The 19,393-nt window shown below is 41.2% G+C and overlaps 8 protein-coding genes across 8 annotated transcripts; 2 read left to right on the top strand and 6 right to left on the bottom strand.

Annotated features, from left to right (window-relative positions):
* On the bottom strand, window positions 1-3,608 carry JH06_1278 (pyruvate ferredoxin flavodoxin oxidoreductase; the record flags this gene model as incomplete). Its single annotated transcript, XM_014673113.1, has 5 exons — window positions 1-2,905; window positions 2,937-3,010; window positions 3,043-3,157; window positions 3,196-3,299; window positions 3,330-3,608. Coding segments are annotated over 5 exons (3,477 nt in total), but the record flags the coding sequence as incomplete, so codon positions are not given.
* Window positions 3,609-4,006: 398 nt separating this feature from the next.
* Window positions 4,007-5,357, top strand: JH06_1277 (hypothetical protein; the record flags this gene model as incomplete). Its single annotated transcript, XM_014673112.1, has 8 exons — window positions 4,007-4,056; window positions 4,086-4,205; window positions 4,234-4,334; window positions 4,365-4,427; window positions 4,458-4,615; window positions 4,645-4,956; window positions 4,987-5,157; window positions 5,187-5,357. 8 exons carry the CDS (start codon window positions 4,007-4,009, stop codon window positions 5,355-5,357), a joined length of 1,146 nt encoding a protein of 381 aa, XP_014528598.1.
* Window positions 5,358-5,654: 297 nt separating this feature from the next.
* Window positions 5,655-6,184, top strand: JH06_1276 (histone deacetylation protein; the record flags this gene model as incomplete). Its single annotated transcript, XM_014673111.1, has 2 exons — window positions 5,655-5,870; window positions 5,900-6,184. The coding sequence occupies 2 exons, from the start codon at window positions 5,655-5,657 to the stop codon at window positions 6,182-6,184; spliced, it is 501 nt and encodes a 166-aa protein (XP_014528597.1).
* A 445-nt stretch (window positions 6,185-6,629) lies between these two features.
* On the bottom strand, window positions 6,630-12,911 carry JH06_1275 (hypothetical protein; the record flags this gene model as incomplete). The annotated part of the gene is made up of 10 exons (XM_014673110.1): window positions 6,630-9,572; window positions 9,603-9,754; window positions 9,785-9,994; window positions 10,026-10,390; window positions 10,421-11,380; window positions 11,411-11,671; window positions 11,723-12,423; window positions 12,454-12,674; window positions 12,705-12,815; window positions 12,848-12,911. The coding sequence occupies 10 exons, from the start codon at window positions 12,909-12,911 to the stop codon at window positions 6,630-6,632; spliced, it is 5,988 nt and encodes a 1,995-aa protein (XP_014528596.1).
* A 556-nt stretch (window positions 12,912-13,467) lies between these two features.
* Window positions 13,468-15,216, bottom strand: JH06_1274 (exportin like protein; the record flags this gene model as incomplete). Its single annotated transcript, XM_014673109.1, is given in 10 exon segments — window positions 13,468-13,886; window positions 13,917-14,055; window positions 14,068-14,198; window positions 14,229-14,295; window positions 14,326-14,449; window positions 14,479-14,577; window positions 14,602-14,672; window positions 14,726-14,908; window positions 14,939-15,157; window positions 15,178-15,216. The coding sequence occupies 10 exon segments, from the start codon at window positions 15,214-15,216 to the stop codon at window positions 13,468-13,470; spliced, it is 1,491 nt and encodes a 496-aa protein (XP_014528595.1).
* A 1,118-nt stretch (window positions 15,217-16,334) lies between these two features.
* Window positions 16,335-17,239, bottom strand: JH06_1273 (exportin like protein; the record flags this gene model as incomplete). Its single annotated transcript, XM_014673108.1, has 4 exons — window positions 16,335-16,669; window positions 16,701-16,925; window positions 16,956-17,071; window positions 17,103-17,239. 4 exons carry the CDS (start codon window positions 17,237-17,239, stop codon window positions 16,335-16,337), a joined length of 813 nt encoding a protein of 270 aa, XP_014528594.1.
* A 224-nt stretch (window positions 17,240-17,463) lies between these two features.
* JH06_1272 (hypothetical protein) lies at window positions 17,464-18,162 on the bottom strand (the record flags this gene model as incomplete). The annotated part of the gene is made up of 6 exons (XM_014673107.1): window positions 17,464-17,558; window positions 17,589-17,706; window positions 17,739-17,810; window positions 17,841-17,981; window positions 18,012-18,112; window positions 18,144-18,162. 6 exons carry the CDS (start codon window positions 18,160-18,162, stop codon window positions 17,464-17,466), a joined length of 546 nt encoding a protein of 181 aa, XP_014528593.1.
* A 236-nt stretch (window positions 18,163-18,398) lies between these two features.
* Window positions 18,399-19,372, bottom strand: JH06_1271 (hypothetical protein; the record flags this gene model as incomplete). Its single annotated transcript, XM_014673106.1, is given in 5 exon segments — window positions 18,399-18,583; window positions 18,623-18,744; window positions 18,776-19,109; window positions 19,126-19,212; window positions 19,246-19,372. 5 exon segments carry the CDS (start codon window positions 19,370-19,372, stop codon window positions 18,399-18,401), a joined length of 855 nt encoding a protein of 284 aa, XP_014528592.1.
* Between the last annotated feature and the right edge of the window lie 21 nt (window positions 19,373-19,393).

Raw genomic sequence — 19,393 nt, 5'->3', positions numbered from 1 at the left:
CTTGCCCTTCAGCTTCTTGAAGTCCAGCTGGAATGGATTCTCACCCTTCTCAGCACGACGAGGATCGTAACGATACAGAGGCCAGTAACCACACTCCACTGCTCGGCGTTCCTCTTCAGCCAAATGAGACATACCCAACTTTGAAGGCATTCCATGCTGCTGGCAAGGAGAATACGAAATGATCAGAGCAGGACCATTGTAAGATTGGGCCTCCACAAGAGCCTTCAGAGCCTGCTTGGGATCAGCACCCACAGCCACTGAAGCCACATACACATTCTCATATCCCATCATGTGCTTACCTATATCCTTCTTCATCAGACGCTTACCTCCAGCAGCGAACTTTGCCACAGCTGACATCTGTGTAGCCTTTGACTGCTGGCCTCCAGTGTTGGCGTACATCTCTGTATCGAAGATCAGAACCTTCACATTCTCGCCAGAAGCCATTACATGGTCCAGACCACCGAAACCAATATCATAAGACCAACCATCTCCTCCAATCACCCAGGTAGTGAGATCAGGAATCATATCAGAGTAATCAGCAATAGCCTTGATCGCAGGAGACTTGCTCTGCTCCTTCTCCAACAGAGGCACAATCTGGTCATATACAGCAATACAAGCATCAGCATCATGCTTATTAGCAAGCCACTTCTCCAAGCCACTCTTCAATTCAGCGGACATCGGAGCATTAGCGGCCAAAGCAGCCTGAATGCTGGATTCCAGCTTGGCACGACGGACATCAATAGACTTGTGCAGACCATATCCATACTCGGCATTATCCTCGAACAGAGAACAACCCCAAGTGGGTCCATGACCACGGTGATTACGAGTGAAAGGAGAAACTCCAGTTCCTCCGAGAGATACCATCGAGCAACCCATAGCATCAGCAAACATAATACGATCTCCATACAGCTGAGTCAACATCTTCAGAATAGTCATTTCTCCGCAACCAGCACAAGCTCCGTTGAACTCCAACATGGGAGTCTGGAAAGCACATCCCTTCACCGTTGTCTTATCCACCAAATGACCCTTGTTCGTCAACGTCATAGCAAACTCCCAATTCTTGCTCTGCTCCTTCGACACCTGATTCAGAGGAGTCATAGTCAGAGCCTGAGTGGGACACACATTAGCACAGACCTCACAGCCAGTACAATCCAGAGGAGAGGCCTGGATACGGAAGTTCAATCCCTTCAATTCATCACCCACAGCAGGAAGTGAAGCAAAGGCAGCAGGAGCCTTCTTCGTCTCCTCAGCATCCAACAGGAAGGGACGAATGACAGAGTGAGGGCAGATGGTAGCGCACTGGTTACACTGTGTGCACTTGCTAGGATCCCAGACAGGAACGGAAGCAGCGAAACCACGCTTCTCGAAACGAGCTGTATCATTCTCCTGACGACCTCCAGGAATGAAGGAGGACACAGGGAGATCATCTCCTGAAGTCATTGCCACATGGAACTGGAGATTCTTGTAGGCATCTGTAGCACCAGCAGGGAAGGTGTGAAGAGGAGCCATCTCACAGTTCTTCCAAGACTCAGGCACCTGAATCTGAATCAACTCCTTTCCAGCTTGTTCCATAGCTGTGATATTCATATCCACCACTTCCTGACCCTTCTTAGCATAACGCTGACGGATATTGTTGGCAATCAACTCAGTGGCCTGAGCCTCAGGCAACACATTCGACAGTTTGAAGAACACAGCCTGCATCACCATGTTGATACGCTGACGCAGACCCACCTTCTGAGCTACAGAGGTGGCATCAATCACATACAATTGAGCCTTCTTCTCAGCCAATTGATGCTTGAAAGCAGGAGGCAGATTTGCATCCAACTCCTCCACAGTCTTCCAAGGAGCATTCAACACAAAAGTACCACCTTCCTTCAGGTTCTTCACCATATCATACTTGTTCACATAGTTAGTGGTGTGGCATCCAATGTAGTCAGCATTCTCCACATTGTACTCCGAGGTAATGGGATCAGGACCAAATCGCATATGAGTGATAGTCAAACCACCTGACTTGTGAGCATCAAAACCGAAATAAGCCTGAGCATTCAACTTTGTGTTGTCGACAATCAGCTTCACAGCCTCTTGACAAGCACCCACAGTACCATCAGAACCCAGACCATAGAGCAGACACTCCTTGTTATTCTTGCTACCACAGTGAATCTTAGGACCCAGAGGCAGATTTGTGTGAGAGACATCATCAACAATACCAACAGTGAAGTGATTCATGGGCTTATCAGCCTTCATATTATCAAACACGGCCTTAGCCATCGTAGGAGTAAACTGCTTGCCTCCAATACCAAACTCTCCACCAATCACCTTAATACCACGATCCATATCATTCACGGCAGCAGCCACATCCTCAAACAATGGATCACCATAAGCGCTATCCTCCTTCACCTTATCCAGCACGCAAATCTTCTTCACAGTCTGAGGGAGAGCAGCAGCAAAATGCTTCAGCGAGAAGGGATGCCACAAATGCACCTTCATCACACCAACCTTCTCACCTTGCTGATTCAGATAGTTCACAGTCTCCTCGGCAGTTGAAGCAGAAGCGCCCAGTAAAACAACCACACGATCAGCATCGGGAGCTCCAGCATAATCAAACAGATGGTACTGACGACCCGTGATACTAGCGACCTTGTCCATAGCAGCCTGGACCTTGTCGGGGATCTGACTGAGAACAGCCTGATTAGCGAGCTGATGCTGCATCCAGGTATCACCTCCTTCCACGACTCCAGTACATGTAGGATGAGTAGGGTTCAGACCGCGTTGCTTGAACTCCAGAGCTTTGTCGAAAGGATAGATCTTCTTGACCTCATCAGGGGTCATCATTTCGATAGAGGCAACCTCGTGGGATGTACGGAAACCATCGAAGAAATGAAGCACAGGGAAGCTGCTATCAAGACTAAATGTCAAACCATTTGTAAACAACCTACGCGGCAAGATGAGCAACAAGAGCAAGATCATGAGCTTCTTGAACAGAGTGCGAGTTCAGATAGGTGAAACCAGTCTATAAACTAATTGCTACACATCAACACCTACACCACGAGTAGTAAAAACATCACTGTAATCACAATATAGACAACCAGTATTCTTAGAAACCGAACGACTGGCAACATGGATAACACCAGGAAGAAGTTCTCCAGCAACCTTAAGCCTATAAGATGAGAACTGACTGATGATCACCAAACGTACATATCAGGGATCATGAGCATCAATCCTTGCGATGACGAGAAGGTGGTACCAAGGATTCCACCTACAAGGGCTCCGTGAAGAGCTCCCATGGCTCCAGCCTCAGACTAGAATCAAGAGCATCCACAACCTCCTACCTGCATCTCAATTACTTGTACACGCTGTCCAAATATATTCTTACGTCCCTGAACGGACCAGGCGTCGCAATGCTCTCCCATGGTAGATGAAGGTGTAATGGGGAAAATGATAGCCGTCTCAGACACGTTGTAGGCAGAGGTGGCGGTAGCTTCGTTACCATCACAAGCAACACGCACAGACATTGATCGAGCAGTAAGTGCTCTGGTAGCAGCAACAGTGTTAAAGGCATAAGCCCTAGAGACAGTAGAAGCTGTCGATCTCAACAAATTCTTCAGCATTTGCGTAGAGAACTCAGATTATGAGGAGGGTCGATTAGGCCTTTGCCATTTCCCCCTTTCGGGTTCCACCTTTTGGGAGTTTCATTGTTATGCTTTTTCGATTTCATTTTTCTTTTATTCTTGTGGTTTATGAATGTACAGAGTGCATCCATCCTTCTGAACTTATTCTTGTTTGCCTTTGTGAAATAGAGAGTTTCTTTAGTTCTATGAATCAGAATATGCTATTCATTTCAAGGAGTAATTTTGGTGAACAATAAGCAACCATTTATGGGAATCAGACCAACTCTGGATTTCTGTTAAATTATTTCTTACTAGTTCCATAGATAGGACTTGAAGAGTAGAATAACAAGGTTTTGAGTTTTCCCTCCACATGCATGATCTCTTAGTGGCAGGCAAAGATGAGTGAAGAGTCTGGAAATAGTATGATCATGTTATTAAAAGTCAATAGGTGGACTTCTCTGTAATGATTATATGTAGTCGTCTTAAAGAACTGGTAATGACTGTGGAATCTCTTCGAAAGGAAAATGAAAATCTGAAAGAGGAAATGAACGAAAAAGAAAAGAAATCTGTTGAGACTGGAGATGCCTGGAGAAAGAAGTATCTATAAACCATGATTGCGATATAGATATGACGATTTATCCAAAAAGAGTGCTGATTTAGAACAGGAACTTGCCGATGCCATGATGAATCATGAGAAAGAACTAAACAGTATTCAGAATGAGCACTGTCTTATCAAAACATTGTTATGATGAATAGTATATCTTACAAATGAAATCACAGCGCTCCAGCATATGTGTGAAACCAAAACTGCAGAAAATGGTAAAGTTGATTGTTTCAAATGATTACTAGAGAAGATACACAAAGAATTAGAATCTCTCCGTTCCCAGCTCCCAGCAACCCTTTCTGGGGATGAATCTGCCATCCATCAGCAAATGGAATATATCGACAAGAAACTACAGACGACACTGCGACGTGTACTTGAGATCAAGGAGGAAAGTGAGAGCATCGTATGAGTGTAACTGATTCTTCATCAAAGGAACAACAAAACCAGCTCCTTCACAGTACTACAGAGTCCTATCAGAAACAGATAGTTTATCTGTTGAAGTTACTGGCAGTAGCAATCGATCGTTTGTATCATGTGACAAAAGAGGCAACTTCATATCAATCAGAGCTAGAAACATTACAACTGCATCCAGCTCCACGACAACCTCCATCCTCCCCCATTGCTGTAAGAGAAGAAATGAAAGCGAAGGAAGAAGAAGAAACTGTTGAAGCGAAATTGTCCTGTTACGAAAAACTGATTGCCGAACTCGAACAAACGATTACCAATCAGAAGGAGGAGATTGCTGTAGTGACTATTCAAGGATTCGATCACTAGACTATCAAACAGTCTGAAAAAGCTCCCGAAAAAGCTCCCGAAACTCCACTACCACCAATCACGTTTGATGTGAGTGAATCATATCACCTTTATTTCAAGGATGCTATTAAAGTCATGAAAGAGAATACTGAGACACGACAAAAACTCTTGGAACAGGAGAATGCTCTTTTGGTGGTTTTTTGAGTCTTACTTAACTCTAGAAGGCTGAAATTGAAAGAATGAAGCAAATAACACAAGATCTCCCATCAACTCCTCATCCCCCTCTACTTGATATTGATCCTTCCATAATTCCATCTCCTTCATCCAGCAAACGAGCACCATCTTCAGGGACTCCTACTTCCAAGAAATCCATGGTAGAAAAGAGAAACTAAACTGATAATCAGACTACAGAGCCATCAAATCCGAATACAAATGAAAAGTGTACTGTATGCAATGAAAGTGCTTATGGCTTTATGGTCTCCTTCTTCTTTCATTGTTACTCCATAGATCACTTGTTGCAAATGTCAGCGGTCCTTCCACATTTCCTGCGTCATCTCCAAGAATGAGAACGTATCTGGTACCATATCCATTTGTTTACTAATTGGCTAGAGCTCCTGAGAAAAAGCAAGCAATTCGTGTGTCAGTTTTGTAAGTGATTGTCGTGTTTGTTAGGATCAATCCATTCTTTTATGTCTGAAAACGATATCCCACAGAGTCTGAAACGATCCTCGCCCATGTCCTTTTCTCCACACAAGAAACGAGCTGCTCTTATACCTTTCTCGGAATGCAACACTCACCAGATCAAAGAGAAACGTCAAGAGGAGTCAGCAATACGCTCACCTAATCCCGCTCCACAGCGATTCTACCGCATTCGTTATGTGAAGTGTTTCAACATGGCCTTTGAAGTACTCTAAAATATTGAAATCACATGTAGTATGTAAACAAATATAATGTATGTCAAGTACTTGATCGTGGTGTCTTTCCACGGGACTGGACGAGTCATCGCCTTTTGCAAGAAACTATATATTTTGATGATGCTTCCGATCGGTACGAACTTAAACGATATGCTCAGGACGATCCCCACTACAGAAAGAATGAAAACTACTGTCTGTCTCTTGTACGGCCAAACTTCATTTTCGATTCTTCAACCATGCAACACGTTCACATTCCTTTTGACGATGAGATGGTGATTCCTCTTCGAGATCATATCAGCTGGTAAGAATAATAACAATGTAATAATTCAAAGGTATGATATTCGTTGGGGGTTGGACCGAGTTACCATTAAGGACTTAGTTATCAAAATACGCTACCTTACATTTGAAATCAATTCTGGAGAATATCATCCATGTTCGTCAAACACAATTTTCGACTTTTTACTCTTCATGTAGAATTCCGATTCCACTGTAGCTTCACCATACTTCCTTAGTTGTTTCCGCTCCTTATTCTTCAGTTTCTTTCCTTCAGGTGCCCACAATCCCAATTCCACAGCATCAACAGTCGATAGAACTAACTGACAACCATTTCGAAGTTTCATTGTAGTGTAATTGTCTTCCATCAATAGAGTTAGTGCTTTTTGCTCCTTCACTTCCTCCTTCTCTTCTCCCGTTTCTATCCTGTCTACTTGATCCTCCGACATGTTCCAACAAACAGACTCAAAGTTCCAATTAGATATAAAAGCTCATGATCTGCTTGAGATTCGAGATAAATTTAGCCATCATTTCCGTTTTCCGTTTAATCATACATACATTTCCATTTACGATCCCCTGATACGCATTGATAGATTCGACCCCATTAACAGTCGAGATGGTTCCTGGGACGTATTGGAGCGATCCATGCATTGACTTCCACTTCATCGTTAACAGATTCTTCTTTCGCTCTTCTTCGCGAATAATCTTCTCCATTACCTGGACACCAGGAGGAGCGTCAAACAAAGCCAAATCCATAGGTAACGTATTCTTCTTGACCTCATTATCATTGTATTCCTGTTCTGCAGTTTTTGCCACAGTCTTAGAAGCCACGAGTTTTCCCGGTGTTGTCGGAAGAGGCAAGCGCGGATCGATGATTGGAGGTAATCCCTTCTCTTCTCGTTGTTCTTTCTCAAATTGCCACATATATTTCAAATAGATCTTATGAAGTGAAGTAGGAGCAGAAGTATTCTGGATTCTAAAGGTAGGGAGCATCCGATAAATATCCAACCAGCTTCCTTTCGTATTCACCACACATTCATAGCCTCCATACACTTGCATTAATTTCCACAACAGACCCAGATCCAGGGGTTCATATGACAACACAGGCCGTGTAACTTCCATCCCTTGTTTGCCCCAGTAATTTTCCAAGAAGTGATAGAAATCTTCACCATCCTGCTTGGTGTGTGTCCTGACTATCTCCAGAGCCTTTGCCCGAATCACTCTCAGTTCCTCTTCTGACAGACGTCTGCTATCATTTCGGTACAAACTACGTGCTGTTCCCAAATCACGAGCTCGTTCAGCTCGCAATGATATCTCTTTGGCCATAAATTCGCACTCCCAAGGATTGATATGATTTGTTCCTGCTTCATTACCACCTGAATCCCATTCTACTGTCAATGCATCCCACGGGAAGAACTGAGATTCCAACGGAGCGATTGCCACCACATGACCATAGAGATACGATCCTTCTAACCGAGAATCCCTCTTTCGCTTCTTAGATTGATTGGTCACCTGACTCTCAATCCCTTGAAAATACATTTTAAATGAGTCTCCTACATGGAGATTGTTAACAAAGGCTACACAATACTTGGCAAGAGGGATCACAAAATCAGACTCTGTGCTGTTCATCCACATTGTCACTTCAAATGGTTCAACAATAGGACACTCAGGGTAAGCCTCTGGGTACGTGATAGTCAGATTGGTGGATGATAAAGATTGGTAATATGAACTCACCAACACAGAGACTACTGTATTGGCAACTGGTTTTAGAGTAAGACGGACAAAAGGGTTACCACGGCCTGGAAAGTACCGAACAGTCTGGACCTTGCAGACATAAGCTTGATCCTGTTCCTTCTCATTCAGATTCACAACTCCACTAAATACATTGTGTTGTTTGAAGTCCTTGATTGCCAATGCATGACCTACTGAATAGTACACAACAGTCTCTCCTTCATCAGGAATTACTGGATGTTTCTTCACCTTCTTCTCCAACTCCTCAATGAACTCTCTACGGTCTATTGAAGTCGTCAGAGCATCAACAATTGCAAAATCAATACATGAAGCCTCAATATCTCGAAGGAAATATGATACATCACTAAAACATGTTGCTTTTTCAACTTGTTCTTTCCAAATATGTCTAGCCAATACCCAATCTGGATGAATATAAGCTGATTGAACCGTATTCATAATCGTAGATTCCAATGTAAGAACGGTAGTTTTATACTGATCTAATGTGATCACATCATAATCATAGACACTCTGAAGAAGATCATGTATGTGCTGTAACTCCTTCTGATTGTAAACATTCTTCAAGAACAAAGGAATGAATACACATGAACAGATATCACATAGAGATGGACTAATACGTCCATGAATACTCACACAATCTTCAACTCCTTCTTTCCATTGTGGTACACAAATGAATTCACCATGAGTTTGGAAGAGCGTCTTCACGTGGTCTTCATTCTCATCAATAACCAAGTGACTCACTTCCTTCTGTTTACGACCATATGCTTCACCCTTCAAAATATCAACAGTAATTCGTTGCGTTCCTTCAAAGAGATGCTTAATAAGGGGATAATACAATCGAAGAGCTGAATACAAGATTTGCTCCTTTGAACCGCGGTTATCCAACCAATTCAGCAGACCTTCGAATTGCTCAACATTCCACAAATAAGACCACTTCTTTCGTCGTTTATCATGAATCCATATTCGAGCAGGAATATCTTCAGGGAAGAAATAATACTCACGACCATTTCTATCACGACCCATACAGCTAACCTCATAAGTCTGCCGATTCAACTCCAGCAACTGAGTTCGCAGTTCTTCCAATCGCTTCTGCATATCATCAAACACATTCCGTTTCTTTGCAAGGAAGGCAGCTAATTCACGCTCCTCAGGATACTTAGATTTCTCGTTTGGTTGATAGCGCTTGCTCAGCATCAGACGACGTTGCTTTCGTGTCATTTGCTTCTCCTGAACCACCTTTATGAACGCACTTCGCAGTGTCTGTTCTTGAGGAACATAGAGATTCTGAAGCTCTTGGAGCTGGGAATGAATAGATGATTCTTCGAGGAGGAGACTGTTCAGTAAGGCTGAACGTCGGTCCTGTTCCTCTTTGACACACTCCATAGATCGAGCAGTACGATACAAAGAGAACAAGAGAAGAATTTGTTGCGAGAGAGAAAGTTCACTCAGACTGGTTGTCTTTAACTGACTGAGAATCGTCTGTAACTCGTTCTTATCCTCTGTATTAAGTCTCACAGACCGAGTCTTCTTATATCGTTTGCTCTCATCATCACTATCAGCTTTTCGGGATCGTTTTACTGGTTTCTTTGTGGAAGCATCATCACTATCAGCCTTGGAATCCAATGCTCTCCATGACAGCAAATCCGCAACTTCTGGAATTGAAGGAAGAATCTACAGATCAATCAGACTCATAAGAACAACATGAATCCGTAGCAATGATTCTGTTAGATTCATCATCTTCCCATTGTATCGATAGATGGCTGAATCACTAGAATGAAAGGTTCTGCAATTGGAATAAATCAGTAGAATATCCTTCACAACTCCAATTACTCCCTCACCTCGTGTATCATATTCTATCCTTCATCCCCTTCAATTGGTTGTACCATCTTCCGGTTCATGAGATTCGGTATACCAACCTTCATTCATACGCTTACAGATTGTCTCAAAATCCATCGGATGCTTCACCACATTGTAGTAACCAGGAACATCATGAATCACTTCGTCAACTGGATGCAAGAACAATGAACCATCAGGATGTCGCATCAATTGAATCACGATAAGTTGAATCTTCTCCCAATCAGACATGGAGTCATCTATCATTCACTTCTCATTGAAATAACAAACGAATTTTATATGCTGAACGATCATAATAACCGCGGATATAACTCTCAAAATTGCAGTCATCCACATATGATGCACGGTAAATCACATTGTAAATATTATCACGCCAATTTGGTTCTCGAAGCAATCTACGCATGGTTGGAACTCGTTTCGATTCCTCTGTAGTGAGGAACTCAATCAGATAACGGAATACGTTTGGTTGATTACTACGAGAAGGAGCTGCAGGATCTAGTACACGATCCACATGAAGTTGCCCAACTGAAGCTTGGTTGAAGAATACAAATTTGTCAAAAGTAAGTTTCTCTTTCACGGGGAAATTCAATAAGTCGCGGTACTGACTAACGAAGTTCCATACTTCGAATAATCGTCTATCGATCATTCTCTCTCTTCAATCTTACTTAACATCATCTTCCTTCAGTTCACTAACATCCTGACCTTCTGGGCAAGGTTCTATACTTATCCTGGGTAACTCATTTCGTTCCACTTTCTTCGCAATATCACTATCATCCCACAGTTGTTCTGCACGATATCCAGCCACTTCCAAATCCATTTGAAGGCCGTATAAATAATCCTTATTCTCATTCTTGGTCATCCACAATGAATAGCGTATCGCCAAATTCTCCATGAAATTGTTCATTCCAAAAAGATTCATATTCGCAGCAGCACCATGGATTTTATCCAAAGCATCCATTTCTCGTTGAATGAGAGGATAATTTGCCACTAAATCCTCTTCAACAATGATTACATCATTTGTGTGACCTTCACTCCAAATCAGATCTAAAAATGGAATGTAAGAAATCAACTCGTTTTTGTTCACTAGTCTTTGAGTCACTGCGTATATACGTGAACATAATTCCAGTGCAAGACGTGGTCCCTTGAAATACCGAACGTAATCCTTTTTAGGAAGTGTCGCTAGAGAGTTACAATGAATAATAAACACGGCTTGAACACCTCTCACATACAAGAAGCATTCACTCGAGTGATACTTGATACCCCAATGATGAATCTTCACAGCAATCTTCACCTTCTCTCCAATATGTTCCCCTTGTGGATATTCTACTGACGCATCATCACTGATCATCGTAGCATTCATATTCTCATGCTTCCGTCTACCACGTGTTTCATCCATATCACTGTCATCATTACTTCGCTTCCGGTTCTCTGAAAAGAGCTTTGATACCACAATAGCAGCCTCGTCAGCTACAGCTCGACTTCCTTCACTGATGATAGTTTCAAGTATAGAGCGGAGATGTGAAGAATCGAGAGTTGCCTGAGAGATCTTCGCCACACGAAGACTGTACAGAATCTGAAGAAGATGCTGGTTGCAACCAGCCTCTAAATCTGCTTGCATAATCGGTCTATCATTCAGATCATTAATCAAATCACACATTAAACGCTGAAGGACAGATCGTATTCCATCATGATCCCACAATGAAGAATGCTTCACACGAACACTCACACAGCCATCATGACTTTGTACCGTCTCAAACTCACATCGCAAGGTACCTGACATATCGATTGTAGCCAGTACATCCTCAGGAATAACAGCATTACGACGACTTCGACGTTTTGTATCCTCTCGTTGTTTCTTCTTGCCATTCTTTGTACCATTTCGTCCACCTGATTCTCGTGATGATTTCCCATTGTTCCTAACCGGAATAAGATCATCACTAATCATGATTCCTCATCCTTTTCCTCACATCAAACTATCTTCAGCAACATAACCATCTTCAATATGCTTACAACGGACTCGGAGACCTGTGGCATTACCCAGTAAGGCAATCTTCAGCGATTTCCTTTTAGCACCGCCAGACATTTCATTACGCTTCGACTTCTTTTGTTGAGGTTCCTCTTTTGTCTCATAATCAGATTCACTTTGGGATCCAGTCATAGCATCTCCCTGTGGGATCCCAATAGGACGTCTGTTAGGACGATAGGCCTGGAAGATATATCCCTCACAATATTCAGTATTATCAAGACCTTCGATCAGGTGGATCACTTGGGCATTGGACAGACCAAACATCTCAGGACCTGAAATCGATGTGATTGCAGGGAATGTTTCGTCGCTTTCACGAAGTTGATTGATTCGATGAAGGACCTTCTTCCAAGCGCCAGTTGGACTTGAAGCTTCGAAAGATTCGCCCTCTTCACCTTCGCTTGTCACTCGGAAAATAGGTCCATTGTCTCCTCCATCAATGATCTCTGAAACATAGGTCATTTTCTCATATATGTTCACGATACTGTAATACTGTCGCTCACTACGAAATCCAACGGGGTAAATAGTTGAAGTGGAATAATAACGAGGATGGACAATAACCATACCCAATGCCTCTACTGTAATCGAAGCCACCGTTAATGGAAATTTCACCGTATTCAAGAAAGCATTAGCTCTGTTATGCTCCTACATCTTACCGACCAGGCTAACTTCTACCGCAATTCTCTCTTCCATCGACATAAAAACAGTATTCTTCCGTGATGAAACAGCCAGAGAGGATTGACTAAACTTGGAGGATTTGTCTTCATTACGAAACAAGGGATTCACTGTAGCTTTGACCTTATGTGGAAACGGACAAATTACAAATCCATTTAATTGGTAGTCGCCAGGGAGAGTTTCGCGAGGATTTGAGATATCCGTTAATGAAACATAATGACCTGAATCTCAATTTCAATTGATTCTGTTACCATTCTTATCTGTAATTGAATAACTGGTAACACAGAAAATGGGAACCTCTTCTCCATTTACCTTAAGCAAGCCTGCCATTGAAGAAGGGATATCTTCTTCTTTATATTCCTCTATAGTTCAGTCGAATCCTTTGAAATCCTACGAAAAGGGACCCATCCATCCAGTTCACTTTCATGATAGGTTATATCGCACTCACCTAAATCCATTTTGAGTAAGCAAGGACGGACGCCACAGTATTGGCTGAGAAAACGATATTCAAAATGAATTACGGGAATGATTCATTCTCAGATCGGCCTTGAATCACTAATTCCCGTTTTCTCGTTCTCCCTTTATTTGTATATTGCTTCTATGGCTTTCTTTGGAAGTAATTAAACATTCCATCGGCTTTACATTTAGGGTTCCAGTTGTTTAGACCCGCATTCACCCTTTTTTGTGGATCTGCTTGTTGTTTATTATCTCTATGGTCAAATCCAACAACCGCAACACGTAATTGCTAGTTTATTGTTCTTTTGGAATAGTGATGGATCCCTTTTCTTTTATCAAAAGAACCTACCAGCCAAGTAATATTCGGAGACAGAGGAAACATGGATTTCGTCATCGACTGGAAACAAGTCATTGGTTTTGATTTGGAATCATCCCTAGGCAGTGGTCGTCGAGTCCTGGCAAATCGGAGAATGAAGGGTAGAAAGCGATTGGCAGCATAAACAAATGTTTCTTTTACACGATTCGTTGTTTCTTCATAAACTAACAGAAAGTGAAATGTTAAAGAACCAAGTATTGTAGAACTTCGTCTCTAAATGTCCGGCACTTCTGGCAGAATTGATCGCGAATCACCGGTTCTAATGTGCGGTCCATGTTGGATGTCAATTTGATCATCGATTCTTTCAGTTTTACGATGACTTCAGGGGTCTGCGTCGAAGCAACCACAGCATAGTAGTGTTCAGCTACATTTGGATCCACAAGATAAATAGAATGAATAGGCCTCGACAGCACATCTCCAGATTGCTTGTTGAATAGAAGAGAGTTCAAAATCTTCTCGAACAAGTCATTCCATAATGTATTGTTTGCTTGTACAATTGCATTCAATCGACCCATTGTAGGAATAGAGCGGGATCGATTCAGATAGTAATAGGTCGCCAAGCAGTCGATGCAATCTGCACATCTCGCTACAGTTTCTGGATCTATTACTCACTCATTCTGTTCACATATACCATAAGAATCAATTCCAGCGATCACAAACCGAATTACCGAAATGAACCCCTCAATCGCCATCTTGGTGAGAGTTTCCATATGATTCGTAAACAGAATATCAATGAAAGTATAGATGGCCTTTTCAAGCTTCTGACGCTTCTACAGATGAACAACACCATAGAATCCCACTTCTACTTGTTCTTGAGGAATCGTGAGAACAAGAGTCATACAAGCTTCCAGAGAGGTAAGCAGACAATCATCTTGATACAACTGGAAGACACCAAAAGGAACATACTTCCCAGCTATGACTCAGAGAGACACTCCATGCCTACTCAGACTTGTATTCATTACCTGGAGAACCAAACGAATACTCCGATAGGTTGCCTCCGAACAATTGTTCTAACAGTAATACCACACTTAAATTCAAACGAGATTTGGACAGTTATAAAGGATTTGCTGGATAATCTTACAGAGAATCGAAGATGTCGCTTTGAAGAGGGTTATTCCATTCGTGGAAGTACTTCCATTATCAACACGAGGCTCACGATTATCTCTATCATCATCAGCATTACACAAACCTACACAAAGGCCAACAGACACTTCAACATTGTAGCTAGTAACATATCATTCATGCTATAGATTGAGATCGTTTTCTCAATCATTTGTAATACATTCTTGCCCCTACCCAGAATCATTATTCAACACCCCTTACAATGTCTCATAAACCACATTATAACTACGTTTGTCGTTGCACGACAATAATACTCCTCGCAAATCTTTAAAAAACTTGATACAATCAATCTACCTAAGATTCTCATCTTTCTCCTACCATCGCTTGAGGAGTCGTCATATCCATCGTCTGTAGACGTTGCAATGTGCCTGAGAATGGCATCAAAAACAATTCTAGTCGGCCTGGTACATTATCCATCAGAATCAATCTCGTCAGAGCTGAATAGTAACGAGGACGGAAGGATAACATATCTTGTGATAATAAGAAACGGAAAGTAGTTTCCTAATTATGATTATCAAGATGAAGAATTACTGTATGATTCTGCAACATAAAATCGACGGATTCGAGCTGAAGAAGCATCTTACAACCCTGATAACCTTTGCTCATCTCCAAGAAGAGCTGGAGACTGGTCGCTACCACACCCAAATCTTCACTCCAAAAACGTAAGTTGTTGCAAATCTTCTCCACAATGGCATTCATCACGGAAGTATAGTTTCCAATGGCTAGACGATCAAAGTAATGATTGTAGGCCTAGATATGATTCAAACAACAAATTCCTCACAGTTTGTTTGATTCCAGAAATCGTACATATTCCGCTCAAGCCTTCATTTACAGTAACACTTGTCAATGAACTGAATCTACACTAAATGATGATACAAGAACCTACGTATCACGGAAGGAATGGAAGAAGTCCAAGAGGGCCAACTCTAGCCGAGCGTCTACCTTCTGTGATTGATTCTACACATCACTACATTCACTAGTTCACACATTTGTCATGCGATAAGCAATGCTATGAGACAGAGTGAACACACGTTTACTGTAATCAGCATCTAGAATCTCTTCACCATTTTCCATCTGATTTGTAGTGAATTTCTGGAATATCAGAATATGAGCCATAATATGGATCAACCATGCCAATTTGCCTATTCTAATACTCTTCTTCCATTCATACATTCATTCAGTGTGACTTGATACATTAGTTGAGAGTCCACATTCCCAGATAGCTTCATTGTTGTTACCATGCGAGAATCATTCTAGTTCTTATCAACTCCTCATCCTTACAGAATAGTCCTTATTCACATTATCCCAGAGCTGATTTACCAATTTCACTCCTTCGTCTAAATTAACACGAATGATCCTTCCTATCGAATCCAGTTCGTTCGACCATCCCTCTGTTGCATTCAATGGATCATCATCACGATCATTCACAAGCATGCTACATGAGTTCAGATGGACCTGGATGTATAACTCGACCACCTTCATTGGAAGTGATGCTAGTTCCGGGTACATTGCAGGACCCAGACGAACAAACAGCTCGGATACATATACCCAATACCGAAGAAGATAAGGAAGTGTGTTAGTATAATTTAAATACTGATCAAGAAGAGTTTGGGAGAACGAATAGGTTAACATCAACAGCTGACGAAGATATTGATCAAAAAAGCGTCGAATTGTGGAAAGTGACTAAAAATGAAAAAATATTCGAATACCTACAATAAGACGATTGAGAATTTGACACAACACATGAACAGTTTCAGGATCATTCAGTCCATGTCCTCCATTCAGAATCGTAATCAATCCACTTAAGATGGCACCATATCCAGAACCATCACTGTTATACCCATAATATTCCATGTAGGGAGAGCAAAGCATCCACAACACACATTCTAACACCAAGGTGGATACAGGATTCTCACTCCGTTCATATCTATGTCAAAACCTCATCATGAAAGTACATGGAGAAGAGAAGGGAGATATGATTCGTGGTGATAATGGTAGTCAACCAGTCCTCTGGAAGAAGCATTACAGGAAGATTCTCAGACGATGATTCTGTGTTCGATAACTTGCAATCGAAGGCAAAACAACGGAGAAGGAGCTGCAAAGAGTACTGAAAGAGTTTGATACGGAGTTCAGGCGATCCAACAGTAGAATCATCGGCTTGGAATGTATCTGAAAGCATGTTGAAGGCTAGACCAATAATATTCATCAAATTACTATCTCGAAACTGAATGGCTGTTTTGTTCTCATTCACTTTACTCCTTTCTACATATAATAATAGCTACAATGATTCTACTATTAGGATTGATTTGATTCACTAATTCTTCCAGAACCTGAAGAGCTAGAATACAATGTTCTCGGGATTGGGTATATTCAAGCATCTGGTTCAGAATATTACGTTGTCGCTGATCTGTCATCCACGAAAGAGAGGTGATTCGACAAATTAACGCAGACAAGCATGTTACCAAATATGTAGGTAATTCTGATCCATGTTTGATTAGATATTCCAAAACAAAATCACCTAGGTATCAGTATCTAATCGAAGACATACGAATCTGTAACTTCTGATCATTCGAATAGCTTGTCCAATAATCAGTTATCACTTTTGTTAGAGATGTTCCAGCATTCATTAGCGCATACATGTTCTTTGAATTCGAGAAAATCACTCTTACCCTCAGTAAATCTCAAAACAACTTACTCAGCCTTTTGAACAAAATCCTGACTCAATGAAATTCTTTCGAGTGCTTCCCGGGCCTGAGCAGTGTTCCCAGATCCAAGATTACCGAATACCTCGTTACACAGATTCTCATACTCTATGAAGCTGTTTTGATCCATTGTACAACCAGACTATGAAATTGTTAGATCAAAACCACGAAGCTTGTCGAATGGAAAGGAAAGAATGAAGATTTAAGATTCCATAAAGTCAATTCAAGCAACAGGACAAACAAAGTACATACCAATTTCAAAGAGACTACACAGTTAATAATCTTGGAGAAAAGCGGCAACAACACTTTTTGCAGATCCGAAAATAGATATTGTTATGAACCCAACAAACAAAGTCACGAAGTACTCTTCTTCATCTTACTTTCTTTATATGTCATCAAACGCTTTATCATTGTGAGGTATTGTCGTACTGTGTCATTGTGCATCACATCTACAATTGATTCTCTTTACTAGCTATCACGTCCACAATTCTCTTGTTGAATACGTTCTCGGCTTGATCGTTCGTAAATTCCGGTTGCTGTCACGCCAAGAGGCCAAGGAGCATCCCCAATTGTAATTAATAGATATGTTTTGAAAGCCTACACCTAACCAAGAATTCGACAGGAGTTACTTGACTAAACTCTCCTTGATCCATCTGATCTGCAATCTTTAACAGATTACTTCGGATATCATACGGAACTTTCTATATTACCACAGTCACAGCGTATTCTACCCTCTTCGAACAGAGTTTAAAGAAGCCCTTCAATGTATCAGCAGCTTGTTGACATGCTTTTGTAGCAGCCCTTCCATCAACTGATTTTTTAACTTCCAATGGTCGTGCCGCCAAATCAGCTGCCCAATCTTTTAAAATGCCCTGCATATCATGAACTTTTGATTTTGATACCTTATAATAATCTCGGATCTTATCATGATCCCTTTCCATCTTTTCCTTCTGTGCAGCTGTAATCTTCAGGTCTTCTTCATCTTGTTGCACAATCGTATCACCTATGGATTAGAATGATGACTAAGTTGAAACCAGAAGTGTCTGTGGGCATTCGTGAAAGAGAATCTGGTTCTCAGTTTGACCAGGAATACGGATCATCATAGAATTGATACACAAATTAAAAATAAACACTATGCAAACCAACAACAACCAATCCCATCCTTCACATCCAGAAAACTGGATATTATTGAATAGTACAAGTTCATTTCAAAACCATAGGCTTCGGACATTTTCCATAGCTTAATCAACCTTCTTCTTTCTATCTATTCGAAATAAGATCAAAATTACTCACTCATTTGATTTATGCATGTTATTATATAGATAAGTATGGAGACTTCGAAACCAATCATTGGAAGGTACTAACAACAAAACAATCACTAAGAGACATATGATAAGGTACAGAAACACAAAATCCCCCATCTTGAATGAAATATTAATCTTGATGTGCATGCTCTTCTTCACATAAATGTCTCCTATACCTTAAATTCTATCAAAAGTCCATTACAAAAAACGTGGAGCACATGTAAGTCGTGGTATTGGCCTTCTTCGCTTCTGATACACTACAGGAATGATATCTCTGCAGAAATAGTAGGTATGACCCAACAAAACTCCAATAATACCGCTCCATGGTATTCTATTGTTAAAACGAATGATCCTTCACATACTCTGCCGACATGAAAAACTCGACAATAAGGAGTGCAAAGGGAAGAAAGGTTGATTTCAGTGGAATCATATACAAACTCACTCGGAAGAAGGGATTTCGACGAGTCCAGTAGTATAAGACCATAAACTTCATAGAGATCCCAATATATACATAAGATGGAACGCAGAGACAACCAATCAAAGTACCAACATATCCTAAGAGAAGCATCCAAATGAAGTCAGCATAGTGTCGTTTAAATGTATTCTTTTCCAGGCCCCACATACATTTGGCATCAAAAATACTGGACATCAAGAATCCAATCGACACTCTTCCTGTAAAGAAAGTGGATAAAGCAGCTCGCTTAATCTACACGATTATAGTAAATAAAAGGCATGACTCCCATAGAAGAGAGGAGAAGAGAACGATGGATAGCAAAGTGACGGATCCATTGCTTATTAACTAGACTATGATGTCAGCCAAGAAATAACATACTTTCAGTTGCTGTAGCAACCAAGAACGTTATCAACAAATAGAATAGAGTTACTTTAGGTAATTCTCGATAGCTACATATGAGACAAGAATTGAGGTTAAAGAACAGTTCCAAATAATTAACGGCCATTAAAAAAGTAAGTTAGACCTA

This window comes from Blastocystis sp. subtype 4, assembly GCF_000743755.1.
Source record: "Blastocystis sp. subtype 4 strain WR1 chromosome Unknown seqid_0058, whole genome shotgun sequence".
NCBI classification, from domain to species: Eukaryota; class Bigyra; order Opalinata; family Blastocystidae; genus Blastocystis; species Blastocystis sp. subtype 4.
This window is presented reverse-complemented; position numbering and strand designations above follow the sequence as displayed.